The sequence below is a fragment of the Podarcis filfolensis genome (genome assembly GCF_964270895.1).
Source record: "Podarcis filfolensis genome assembly, chromosome: 3".
Classification (NCBI taxonomy): domain Eukaryota; kingdom Metazoa; phylum Chordata; class Lepidosauria; order Squamata; family Lacertidae; genus Podarcis; species Podarcis filfolensis.
The window spans coordinates 35846576-35860771 of record NC_139606.1 but is presented as its reverse complement, the minus strand read 5'-3'; the positions used below and the strand labels follow the sequence as shown (position 1 = coordinate 35860771).

General features: G+C 41.7%; 1 protein-coding gene across 7 annotated transcripts in view; it reads left to right on the top strand.

The window, feature by feature from the left end:
• The window catches only part of EYS (eyes shut homolog), a 476514-nt gene that overhangs the window by 109869 nt on the left and 352449 nt on the right, over nucleotides 1–14196 (top strand). For all 7 annotated transcript variants that reach the window (XM_083606894.1, XM_083606889.1, XM_083606892.1 and 4 more), the window contains 3 exons: nucleotides 2269–2365; nucleotides 2693–2800; nucleotides 3628–3773. In XM_083606894.1, the coding sequence (XP_083463020.1) occupies nucleotides 2269–2365; nucleotides 2693–2800; nucleotides 3628–3773 (351 nt within the window). The remainder of the gene's footprint in view (nucleotides 1–2268; nucleotides 2366–2692; nucleotides 2801–3627; nucleotides 3774–14196) is intronic.

The following is a 14196-nucleotide window of genomic DNA, read 5'->3' as shown; positions in this document are numbered from 1 at the left end:
GAATGACTGATTACTACTACAGCATAGCTAGGTCCCATGTTTTCCCCCAGTAATGTCAATAATAATAGTAATAATTTATTTATACCCCGCCCATCTGGCCGGGCTTCCCCAGCCACTCTGGGTGTCTTCCAACAAAATATTAAATTACCATAATGCATCAAACATTAAAAGCTTCCCTAAACATGGCTGCCTTCAGATGTCTTCTAAAAGTCTGGTAGTTTTTCTCTTTGACATCTGGTGGGAGGGCGTTCCACAGGGCAGGTGCCACTAGCGAGAAGGCCCTCTGCTTGGTTCCCTGTAATTTGGCTTCTCGCAGCGAGGGAACTGCCAGAAGGCCCTCAGAGCTGGACCTCAGTGTCCTGGTAGAACGATGGGGGTGGAGACGCTCCTTCAGATATACTGGACCAAGGCCGTTTAGGGCTTTAAAGGTCTAGAAAGAAGAACCTTGTGGTTCCTTCTCATCCCAGTTTCCTGGGGCTAGCGAAACTGGCAGTGGAAGCATTTCCCCAACCCAAGCCATGATTACTCTTTGCAGATGTTGCTGGAGTGGCATAGGATCCAGGAATTGAAAACAGATCCCCCACTTCTCCAGTAATGTGTAGTGGTAGAGAGAATATGTGATGGGACTTGTCACATAGCATCACTTAAACAGAGCAGAAGTTGTAAGAAAAACATTCCTCTAGAGCGGATGCAGCAAAGCCCAACAGTGTATATAGGCTGAAGCCCTTCTCCAAGTTGCAATAAAGGAGAGAGCTTTCTGGGTGGTTGTGGAATACTCTCTCTAAAGTGGTGTGTGTGGTTCAAACATTCCATTTCCCCGCACATTGTAATTTATTTGGTGCCTTAGCCTAGTGTATGTTTTATCTGTTGTCTTATATTACTGCTAGCTTTTGGCATCCATCTGTCTCAAGAGACGATGGAGCGTGCCTCCAGGAGTGAAGTCAAACTTCTATGTTAGCAGCACCAAAGTGACCTCAGCAAGGTGCAAGCCTGGGCTGTGTGTATGGAGGTCTTGGGTTGCCCAGCCAACAAGACCTCCCTGTTGGCCTTGCAATATGTTTGGCATCAGCTTGGCTGCAGGAGTTGCTGGAAGTATGGAATACAAAGTGCTATCCTACTACCGTCTTGGGGGCTTCACTTCAGATTTGTGTTGGGTTTGCTCCCTGTGTAGGCTTTGCTCCTTATCCTTATGTTCTCCTGAAAATATCCTGCAAGGCAGTGGAGGTTTAAGATCAGACTTTTCCTTCTTCTAGATGGACTACCTTCCCAGGTTGACAAGCCCCATTTCCCCCTCACTTCCCTCTACAGCACATGCAGAAATCAGCATCTTGACTGTTGGACCCAATATTGGTCTTGTCTGCTCAATCCACCAGAGACTGTCTTCACATGCAAGGGAAGTCCTTAACTCACTGAGGGTTTGAGACCCATCAGCTATCCTCACCTGGTTTAGCTGGTCAGTCAATGCTGTTTACTGGGGTGTGGCTGCTGCCGCATGCTGACAGCTTCTAGGAACCACAGGTGAGAGCTAAGTGCAGTGTGGGGACCAAAGGTTGACAAGCTACCCCAGAAGGAGCACAACATGTCCCCCCACCAGAGGTGCTACTCCTCCCCTAACACCCCATACACCCGATTATTGCTAATATTATGGTTTTATTGTGTATCTTAATATTTCATGATATGTATTTATTATATATACTTAACACTTCTACTCTGGAATTATATTGTATGAGGGGTGGTATACCAATGTTCTGAATATATAAATGTTTTGAATAGGTAAATATAAAGCCCGAGCCTTCTGAAGATGAATGTGTCATCTATTAAAAGCTTATGGCATCCATTTCAAGCCACTGTCCCTTGTGATGTTTAAGAGGAAATGGGTTATGGAGCGGAGGAAGAGAAATTTTGTTTGGTCACTACTGAAATGATAGATTAAAACTTGTCATGCAGTGGATTTGCCTTGCGTTTTGAGATAGTATAGCATCCCTCTTTTTGATGAAGCATTTCCAAGCTCAATTCCCCAGTAGAGTTAACCAGATGCTCATTTCTTGCGTTCAGTCCTATTTGTGCCTCTGTGCTCAAGCATTATTAGATGTGCCGGTATTATTCGAGGGGAAGCATTGCCCATTAGGTTTGAAGGATAAAAAATGCTTCAAGTGTTTTCAAGTTCCATTTGGAAGGCATTCACCTGGGCCTTTGTTATCACTGATCCTGACATTCAAACTGACTAGCCGAAATCACTGATCCATACCTGCTTCATCTATCTTTCAGGATTTGAAGGTGCTTACTGTGAAATTGACAACAATGAATGCATCTCCAGCCCATGTAAGAATCAAGGTCACTGTGTGGATGGGGTTAACGGTTACAGGTGAGGAAAAACAGCCCAAGGGAATGACGTTGCTAGATTTGACTTGGGAACGCTTTCAGACAGAGACAATGGATTGTAGCTCATGTGATTTTAGGTGATTTGTGGATAATGTTGTTGCCGCTGAATTATCCAGTGCATGACTGTGATCATTATAATCAAGCGTTCTGCCACAAGACCTTCCCAACTTGTCTATTTTCTAAAATGGTGCGCCAGCCAAGGAAATATAAACAAATATTATGCTTCCCCCCACACACCCATTTCATTCTCTTTCTTTATTTGGATGTTAAAGATTCTTTGTAGCTCACTAGATGTCATTCTTCTCTCCAGGTGCTTCTGCAGAGATGGCTTTTCTGGGACATTGTGTGAAGTGGAGATTAATGAGTGTGCCTCAAATCCCTGTGCAAACAGTGGAACATGCATAGATCTTATAAACAGGTTTGTGAGTGAATCAAGTTTTTTAAAAATAGAATAAAAATTGTTCTGCTTTTCAATTGACTGTTGATGTAGAACTGCATGAACAAAAATAGATAGGAAGCTAGATTCACCTTTCACTACATACTTAAACTCTGGCTTTATAAAGGGATTGTAGTAAGAGGTGTACAATCTCTGGTGCTAGGCAGCCCTTAAATTTCCAAAGCGCTCTGCAGGTAAGAATGGAAGGAGAATCAGGTTTAAATGGATTTATTCATGGAATAGGGCAGGTCCAATCCAATAGAGCTTTACCCACATTGGAATTTCTGAGCCGCTTGTGAATGATGCAAATTTATATTGAAAAGTATGTATATCATATGTATAATAATCATAAGAGTCAAACTCTCTGTGTTACTTATTTAATACGAAAGTTGTAGACATCTTTTTATGTTGCTACTTTAGGACATCTAGAATCTATATTCCTATAATATGCATACAATATTATACACATAATGGTGCATATAATACTAGTAAGAGCTGTTACAATCAGCCCAGGACAGAAAAGCACAGTTACTTCATGCATTCCTTTTCAGGACCCTACTCACTCTGCCTAGCAATGTGTTATCTAAATATTATAGCTCCTATGAATATTGGATGTGGAGTGAGTGTTTTTAGAAATGAATTCTGTGGTGGTGGTGGGGAATCAAAAATGGGGGGGGGTATCATTGTGATTATTTTGATGTGGATGTGGTACTCATGACACTTAGATATAATGAGCAGCTTGATCTAGTATAAAAGTGATATTGTTCATTGCTCTCCACTGAAGTTATTCCTCATCCGCATCATAATAGGTTCCTTTGCCACTGCCCAACTGGTTACTATGGGTCGTTCTGTGAGCTGGATGTGGATGAATGTGAAATTATTCCTTGCTTGCATGGAGGAAGCTGCTTCAACAAGCCTGGCGGCTATCAATGTGTCTGTGCTCCTGGTTTCACAGGTATAGTGCATTTGGAGAACACTGTGGAAGCAAAGCAAAACCACACTGTAACATCCTGAGAGTTGTATTGGCGTAAACAAGGTTTGCCACTACATCAAGGATGAGCAAAAGAGGTCACAAGCATATTGGAATACAAATCAATGTTTACCCTAGTGATTGTTGGATCTGCATCTTGTTAAGTACCTCTGGACCTTATTTACGTCATTTCTGATTTATTGGTTCCTTACCAATCCAGATATTTAGCTGAATTACATTAAAAGAGAGGTTACACAGAGCAGAGCAAAAATCAATATTGTGTGAATTCAGCCAAGAAAAAATAATTATTAGTATAGCTACTGAATAAGTTTTGCAAATGCATATATCACAGCCTCCTTTTCAGTTGTGTCAGTTTTTATCACAGTCACAGTTCAGATACCTAGTGAATCAACATAAATCCTGGCATATGTAAAATAAATAATTCAGAATCTAGCATTAAAAACAACAACAACATTCCTTTACACTGGAATTGCTAATTACTGAACATTTGACTTCCTTAAAATGGACTATTGAAAATTTTGATCGGGTAGTGTTCTTTAAATTTACACCCAGAATTAATGAATTATTTGCTGAGATTCACAAATGCATCATAGTAATAACTTAAGTATTCATATATAATGGATCATATATAATCGATGGTTTAGAAATAATTACTACAAATACATATAACATAGTGCAGTTAATATACAAGGAAAATAGTACAAGTTAAATCTTGCCTCTACCATTAACTCACCACGAGGCCTTCAACAAGCTACTTAGATCTTCCACCTCTTGTCTGAGTCCCAAGGGGTTCTTCCCATGTTGACCAGAGCTTTACAAACACTATGCCTCGGCTTGACTCCAGTGAAGCTCTGACTGCAGACTCAAGTCTCTTCTCACAGGTCTGAAGTCATAATGAACGTGCTTGGAGAGAGAGCAGACCAAGGGCTGCTCACTCTCAGGAGCGAAGGGGAAGTTGTCATTTCTACACCCAGCTAGTGCAGACTATGTGCTGGTCTTCACCAGTGCCCTCTTCACTTTAATGTTCTCAGTGTTACCTGCATTGCATGGAGGCTGGCAAACAGCACAGGGGGAATTGTGAGGAAACTGGTGCAGAGATAGTACATATGTTTTGCATTCAAAAGGCCCCAGTTCAATATTTGACATTTCCAGGTAGGCCTTGGAAATACCTGAAACCCCTGAGAGCTGCTGCCCGTCGGTGTAGACAGTGCTGAGCTAAATGGGCCAATGCTTTGGCTCAGTGCTGTGTGATGCAGCTTCCTATGTTCCCCTGTGTGGAGAATTGTTGTTGTTGTTGTTGTTGTCATGGTGAATGGAACCGGAGAGCCAAAATAGGTTAGGCAAGGCTGGTTGTGACTAGAGAAAGCAGACTGGGCCAGGTTCAGAATTTGACCACGTGGGTTTAGGTCAGGATCTAGGCCTTAGTTTTCATTCTTGCACCAGGACATAGTATTGAGGGAGTGTTCGAACTCTCTCAATTGAAAATACACATTTCTCTTACAAGTAAGAGAATATACCAAGCTGTACATCCATTGATCCACACAGCCCACCCGCCATTGTGCAGCCTTAATCACTACTCTGGGTGGCTTCCAACATATATAAAAATACAATAAAATGCAACACATTAAAAAATGTCCCTATATCAGATGTCAATGAGCTAAGTAATTATACAACATTTAGATGTCATCTAAGGTTGTATAGTTACTTAGCTTCTTGACATCTGATGGGAGGGCATTCCACAGGGCGGGTGCCACTATCAAGAAGGCCCTCTGTCTGGTTCCCTGTAACTTGCTTTTTGTCATGAGGGAACTGCCAGAAGGTCCTCAGTGCTTGATCTCAGTTTCTGGGCTGAATGACGGGGCGGAGACGCTGCTTCAGGTATCGTACCTCCTATTGGGTTTGGTATATGGCAGTTAGTATATAAGTTAAAGAATGTGGTATTCAGCTTAGTGGGTCTATTCAGATCTGTTCTAATTGCATGTGTACTAACTATTAATCATAAGACAGAGGCATATGTGATTTCTTTGTGTTTGAATTCATTTTTGGGTCTGTTAACCATATTGTTTTGATAAGGTTTCTAGCCAGTTCCCTTTTTGATTGCCGCTGTAAGTATTCGTTCCTAAACAGCAGTTGATGTTGTTATTGAGTTCTAGTTTTTATTGCTTGTAACAAATTATGTAAAGCTTGTTATACCCAGAATGCAAAATGTTCTCATTTGCCTGCCTGAAAAAAAGAAAAGAAAAACTATTTGAAGTAAGTTATAAGCTATCAGCCTGCGAGCAGAGGTGAGTTCACAATTCCCATCATGCAGCAGGCTGATGTTTGGCGTTGGATACAATTTATCGACCGCTTGAAAATTTGAGAAACATGTATTTTTAGAAATGTACTATATAGCTATGATGATACATGACTACTTTCTGTGTTTTATTGGCTTTATGTCACCTAATTCATAGGAAACGAAAACATATTGTTTGCGAGAGTGCCAACCTTCTCCGTTTTGGATAATGAAAAAGACAATTTAAAAAGTCAATATGTCAGCAGTTTAAAGGCACTGAATTTATGGGGATATAACCAGGCAATATATTTAGCTGATTAAAAAGCAAATACATTTCCAACTTCCTTGTCCCATATACAGTGTGTGTGTGTGTGTGTGTGTGTGTGTGTGTGTGTGTGTACTGTTACATGTTGCCATAAAACCATAAACAATTCAGGACAGTCGTTTTCTACCCTTGCTTTGCATGCCTGTTGGCTAGCATGCCTCATTCAACGTGCGTCCAAAGCCCTGAATCTTCCTCGATGCAGGACCATTGGGGGCGGGCCTGCTCCCCTCTATGCATACTCATTCCTCATTTTCTGAAGGAGTCTCTGGATACGTTCCTTGTGGCCAGTTCTTTTGCTGCATACACTCATGGGGGAAAGACAGTGCATTCTCATCCATTCTGTGGTTTTTACATATGAAGACATAATAACAATCATCTGTTCCTTAGCAGGTCTTAAAATAAGGTAAATACAACCTCAGATGAACAATAACACATGATATATTACACTGTGTCATGATTTATTTAGCAGAAATAAAGCGAAAATGGAAAAGCCATGCGTGAAAAACCAAGTACACCTTATGATCCAATAGCTGGTAGAACCACCTTTAGCAGCAATAGCATGAAGCAATTGTTTCCTGTAGGACTTTATCCATCTCTCACGTTGTTGTACATTAATTTGGGCCCACTCTTTTTTGTAACGTTGCTTCAGTTCATTGAGATTTGCTGGCATTTGTTTATGCACAGCTCTCTTAAGGTCCCGCACAGCATTTCAATTGGGTTGAGGTCTGGATTTTGACTGGGCCATTGCAACACCTTGATTCTGTTTTTTTGTCGTCCCCCCCCCCAGCCATTCTGTTGTAGATTTGCTGGTGTGCTTGGGATCCTTGTCCTGTTGCATGACCCAATTTTAGTCAAGCTTCAGCTGTTGGGCAGATGACCACACATTTGACTGATTGGTCACATTGGCACACATTTGATTGGTATACAGAGGAGTCCGTGGTTGAATCAATGACCACCAGGTTCCCAGGTCCTGTGGCTGCAAAACAAGCCCAAATCATCACCCTTCCACCACTGTACTTGACAGCTGGTATGAGGTGCTTGTGCTGATATGCTGTGTTTGGTTTTTGCTAAATGTGGCGCTGTGCATTATAGCCAAACATTTCCACTTGGGTCTCATCTGTCCAAAGGACACTGTTCCAGAAGTCTTGTGCTTTGTTCAGGTGCAACTTTGCAAACCAAAGCCATGCTGCCGCGTTCTTTTTAGAGAGACGAGGCTTTCTCCTGGAATCCCTTCCAAACAAACCATATTTGTTCAGTCTTTTTCTAATTGTACTGTCATGAACTTTAACATTTAACATGCTAACTGAGGCCTGTAGAGCCTGAGATTTAATTCTTGGGGTTTTGTTGCAGTTTCTCTGAGCATTGCACAGTCTGACCTTGGGGTGAATTTTCAGGGACGTCCACTCCTGAGAAGATCGGCAACTGTCTTGAATGTTTTCCATTTTTAAATCATCTTTCTCACTGTAGAATGATGGACTTAAAATTGGTTGGAGATAGCCTTAGAACCCTTCACAGTTTCATGGGCAGCAGTACTTGCTTCTCTAAAAGCATTGTCGTCTTTCCTCCTTGGCATTGTGTTAAAACACACCTGAATTCTCCAGACCATCAAACTGCTAAAACTTTGGCTTTTATAGAGGTGGGCACACTTGCTGATTATCAGTTAAGCAAGGGCATTTGATTAGCAGCCCCTGTCTGTTACTTAACCTCTTAATTTCTATGGAACAACTAAGGGTGTAGTTAGTTTTTCACATATGACTTCTCCATCCTGGCTTTATTTCTGTTAAATAAATCATGACACGGTATAATATGTCATGTGGTGTTGTTCATTTACCTAATTTTAAGGCCTGCTAAGGAACAAATGATTACAATTATGTCCTGATATGTAAAACCACAGAATTCAAAGAGGGTGCATTTTATTTTTGTCATGAATGTACATTGCTAAAGTTGATGGTGCAAAAGTTGCAATTAGTAAAGATGCACCTTGTTAATAAAGATGACAGCTAGACTGCCTTTCTTTAAATGTTACTATCTGTAAAAGCTTTAAAGCAAGAAAAGTGCATATCTATGCCCTTTCAGAAGGGAAAGGGCATATTGTTTACTATCCATACCCATAATTAAGACAGTCATCTATGATTGTTTAGTCAAGTGTGCTTTGGTTACCTGCCAAGACTAATCAAATACATTGAAAGTGATTAAGACTCTAACTTAAATCCACAAACCCACATAAAGTTTTGTGATGGAGATTAATCCTACAGTGCATAGTCACAGTGGGGAGTCATTCTTGATGTGAAAAAGTTTCTTCCCGGTGCACGTAGGTATCCGAAGTATAATCCTTATCTGCATTTTTCCATATTTCTGGAGCTCAAAAGAGACACAGTGTCTTTAAGTGTGCATTGCAGAGCTTATTTCCCTTATCAGCTCATCATAATGATTTCACAGTGGTTATATGCTAATGGTTTTCTCCAGCTTATTGTGGGCTGTTATATTCCAGAACAGGAAAACTATTTGACAAAGGAGGGAAGTGACAACAAGAATGAGAAGAAGTTTCAGAGAAAAGTCAGATTTAGAGTAATGAGTCAAAAATGGAAGTACAATTTAGACAAAGTCATTTCCTTCATTGCTGGATATCAGTGCACATGTGGGTCTAGCTCTTTTAAATGAGGATGTGTTCCATGAACGACTACTTAACAGTCTCAGTAACCAGAGATGAGTGCCTGGCATGCTCTGGTCCATGGGGTCACAAAGAGTCGGACATGACTAAACGACTAAACAACAACAAACCAAGCCTTCACATACTACAATAATACGAACATAGCATTAGAAGAGCTTTACTGGGGCTGAGCAAAGTCTGTCTAACAGTCCAGCCTACTTCCAGGGTTGGCAACCAGATGCATCTTGGTCACCTTCAAGTAGGACAGGGATGGGGAGCCTGTAGCCTTCCAGCTGCTGATGGACTATACATTCCACCATTCCTTACTATGAGCCATGCTGGCTGGGGCTGATGGGAGCTGCAGTTCAACAGGATGACAGGCTTCCCATAGCAGAAGTAGAACAGAAAGGCAACAGGACTCCCCTGTTCTTTGTCCCCAGCACCTGGTATACTATTCTAGAGCACAAACTGGACATAAAGACTGTGCTCTTGCAATGCGGTTCTGCATATGCAAGCGGATTCCTTTTTGTTGGCCACAGAGAAGACAATACTGTTGCATTCTAATGCTATTATTCCATCTATTGTGCCTATACTGTATCCATGTGGCTCAGGATGGTTTTCAGGAAGTATAACGAAATACGACTTAAAGGCAAAAGTCATACCAAGAACAGGGAATAAACTGTTTTTAAGTGGTGTTTTAGTATAAGCAAAATGTTAATGATATATCCAAAGACCGTTTTGTTAATTGAAGTTGCTGTTTCTTAGGGTTATATCTCAGCTTGTTTTTTGTCTTTCTCAAGGAAAGTTACTTTTTTCTTACTGGCTCGTTATCAGTCTATATACTAATTGATATAAATTCATATTCAGTGTTGTAAAGTAGAATAAGTTGCTCTTGTGCTGTCTGGCAAATACAGGGGGATGAATGTTATGTTAATAATATGCTGTTCTATTCCATTCAATAACGTAGGACCAAATTTATTCAGAAACTGACACACAGAAGATTTTATTATGTATTTTTACTGCACTGGATTTGTTCATTATTGATGCAGTTTTAACACTCAGGGAAGTGAGCACAGGAACTTGGCGGAATTGCTTCTGAGCCTACATTGGACATCAAGAATTGGGCTGCTATAATGCAATCAGGCAAAGCAGGCCACACACCTGATCACCAGTATTGTAATATCATGTTTCACAGGACACTGATGACTTCTGACAAGCTAGGAATAATGTAAACCTTAAGAGAACATGCATTCTTTCTTTGGAATGCTGCTGTTTTAGGAGGGTATTATCAAGAATAGATGAACAGTTTTAGCAGGGCATGTATTGCTGAAGTGACATTGGGTACCTATTGACCACTTTGCCAGTTGGCCTATGTAATGTTCTGCTACTGTCCAAAGAAATAGACCCTGAGGTCTGTTCCAGGAAAGTGTTATTGCAGAATGATGAAATTCCTTTTAGATATTAATCATACCTGCAGTGTAATATCTTTCATTCCATAGATCACAGTAATTTCTATTCCCTGTCATGGATCAAACCTGATTCTATTCTGTCTTTGTCACTGAACAAGAGATTGAATTGCAGTCTTTATTTTCCCATTTCTTCTGTCCATAAACCACCCTCTTGGCTTATTACTCCATCATGATCTCTGAATTTTTAGAAACCTTGCACGACTCTCTCCAGAATTTGACTCAACTGTCGCAGGAGCTGTCTCTAAATCAACTCACTGGAAGGTGTTAAACTGCAGTGGCATCACAAATACTGCCTTGGTTTGCTTGGATGTGCTTCTAGTAACTGCAGTAAATTTGCCTTCATTTGCCACCTGTGGGGTCCTGAAGCCTCCAAACTAGCTCAAAAGAAGAAGGCTTTTCAGTTGCATTTATCTGGGTCCTGACATATATCTGTTTTCATACGTTGACAAAATGGAGATGGGGTTGCTGAAATTCACTTCAGCAAATCAATGTCCACCATATTTTGGCCATTTAGTATAACCTATATAAATCCCTTTATTTAAAATGGGTCACTATTCTGTAACTTACGTTCTTAAAATACATTAATTATTGCCATTCAGCCTTGAACACATCTAGTCTGGGTATTGCTTTTTCCAAATGAAATTTATTTGCCATTTCTAGTTTTCCCCTGTGAATGTTGCTCCTAGACTACTCACTCACCCTCATGTCACTGTGCTAATCATTCACGACATCTTCTGCTTTAGGCCCACCTGCTTTCCTTTCAGTCAGCTGGAGCTAAATCTCTTCCCCAACCCGATTTAGCACACAAAAGACGACAACGAGGCTTTTATTATGGCAGTTGCATCTCACTCCTGGCTGTACGTGAGGGTTCCGGTTACGCTATGGAAAGCACGCAGACATAAGACCTAGTCATTGTGAAAAGGATAACACCGTCAAATCTCAGTGCCTGATATCTGTAAGCAGAAGTGTGCTGCTCTTCTGAATTTCTAATTGTGAGGCTTGCTTCTTGGGGCTTGACAAGGTTATTTTTGACACTCTGGTGATTCACCATTTCCAGCAGACTGAGTAACCACCACTAGAAGTGTGGGCCTGGTTATACATTGTGACTAACAAGAAAGGCATGAATTCATGTAACACCAAATTAGACATGAAATACTGTAATGCTGACAACCTGTAACCTTTACAGAGTGCCAGCTGTCATGCCGTTTAGAGCATGGCTTGTTCAGAAGGAACATCTCGCCCCTCTTGTCAAATTTTATCCTCTTTCCCCCACCCCTCTTAATATTAAAGAGAGTGGGCATAACTAGCTCACAGTCCTTCTCATTACATGTGGCATTTTCACTGAGGGAAGGAATATATGCTACAGTGCTGATACCAATGTGTGGCTATTGTTTTTAACACTTGATTGGAAGCCGCCCAGAGTGGCTGGGGAAACTCAGCCAGATGGGCAGGGTATAAATAATAAATTATTATTATTATCATTATAATGTGGGTTTGCAGTTTGCTGCAATCCATCCATAATGGCATGCCTAATCAGTGCCCTAGCAGGAAATGTGGACCCGCCCACCAACCTATCATGCAAGGCAACTGCATTGCTCTTATCACAACAAATGAGCCTTTGTTTCCCTTTTTTTGCACTAAGCTCAGTGACAAAGTGTTCTGTTGACAAATTCTTCTGGCATTTCTGAAGTTTGGTCTCCTGCTATCAGTGGACTATTGTCAGGAGTGCGTGCAGGAGCCAGGCCCAGTGACCAGTATGACTTCGCAGGACTGGGCTTTCCTAAGTTTGTTCTGAAGAGGCAAGGTTTAGCCGCACAGGTGAGGCCAATTGGTAACTCACAGCACCTGGTGGCAAGAGCCGGGAAGGGATATAAGGTCAGCCTTTCCCTTTTGCTCTTTGCCACCACAACACGTTTCCTGCCTTGCTGCATTTGGCTTCTTGACTCCTTGCTTCCTGATCCTCAGACCCTTGGCTTCTTGACTCCTTGCTTCCTGATCCTCGGACCCTTGGCTTCTTGACTCCTGGTTTTCTGACCCTCAGACCCTTGGCTTCCTGACTCCTGGCTTCCAGACTCTCATTCCTGCTCCCACCCCGCCGTCTTGACCCCAGTCCTGACGTCCTCCTCCAGGACTTTGACCTCCTGTAAACCAGACCGTGACAGCTATATATATAATAACCAAGTTTGGACACTCCTGATACCATATTCTTATGTTAGCTTCATTGTCACATCCTGCCATCTGCAATAATCTCTTTACTTGCAAAATGCCTGTCATAATGACAGTGGGAGAAAGGCCCTTGATATGCCACGTAAAGCACACTGCAGTAATCCAGTCTAGATACCAAAGTGGTGCCCCATAGCTATTTTCAGGAAATGACCTTGGAAATAGGACTGGAACCACTGGAACACAATGCCCCCAACCTCCACCTCCTTGAAGATGCTCCAGAAAGATACCATGGTCAAGAGTATTAAAAGCCACTGAGAAAGCAAGGAGGATAAGCAGGGCCACACACTCCTCTTTCTCCTGATAAATATAATCCACTAGGGTGACTAAGGCAGTTTTAGTGCTGTGGCCAGACCTGAAGGCAAACTGGAATGGATCCATTTAATGAGTTTCTTCCAAGCATGCCTGAAGCTGGACAGCCACCAGCTTCTTGAGCACCATATCCACTAGGCTACCCTGTCCCACCCCCTGGTCACCCAGGCATAGGTATAACATTCAAATATACACATTGAATGGCATGATGGCACTGCAAATCAAACCCTAGCCAGCAAAATGAAAGGCTTAAGAGAGAATTTGCAGCCCTGACACTCATGCAAAGTGAGGAGGAAGGGAGGAGCAGGAAAACTTCTGACCCAGCCTAGGTATAGTGCAGCACCAGTTCTGGTCTCATCAAGTGGTAGCAATGGAGTCAGCTCAGGGCTTCTTGCCAACTGCCTTGAAGGGGTAGGGAGAGGATCATACCTGCAGGTGAAATACTGTTCTGTACTAGACTCCACAGGTGGATGCTGGGCTGGGTGGAGGAATGACTACAGCCCAGCATGAAGGGGAGTTGGCTAGCAGCCTCAGTTTTCAGATTTTGAGAGGAAATTGATTGTGCCAATTGAATTTATCATATATCCATTGTGGATTGTCTAGGGGTGCAACAGGCACATTCAGTAGCTGGAACAGGAAGATGTCATCTTACTTCCACCCTGATATGCAGGAAGAAGTTAGAGGAGAGTATTGCCTAAACCACTAGGTAGACAAGTTCAGTAGCTCTCGTTAGTTGATTATAACAGTTTCTTTAAAAAATGGTTCAGCTGATTTCTTTAGAATAGCAGTACTTCTAAACCTCCAGCACTTCCATGCAAAAGTTGCTAAATGAGACTCTTCCTATAGTTCTTCTGTAACATCCTATTACAAAATAGGTAAACAACACCGAGACGTATTTTTATTTTGCTGCAAAATGAGCATATTCTAGCGAATAAGTAAATTGGATGTAATTTAGTATAATGATCAGTTTTCTGAAGATCGTTTTCCTGATTGCTGAGTTAATCATGTCCCTTTTCATAATCTTAGTAAATTGGGGTGGTGAGATTTTGGTGAAAACACCTGGGCATCTCTCACATAAAATGTATGTATTCCTACGGGGCGGGGGACTCCTATAGCAAGAACAATGTATATTG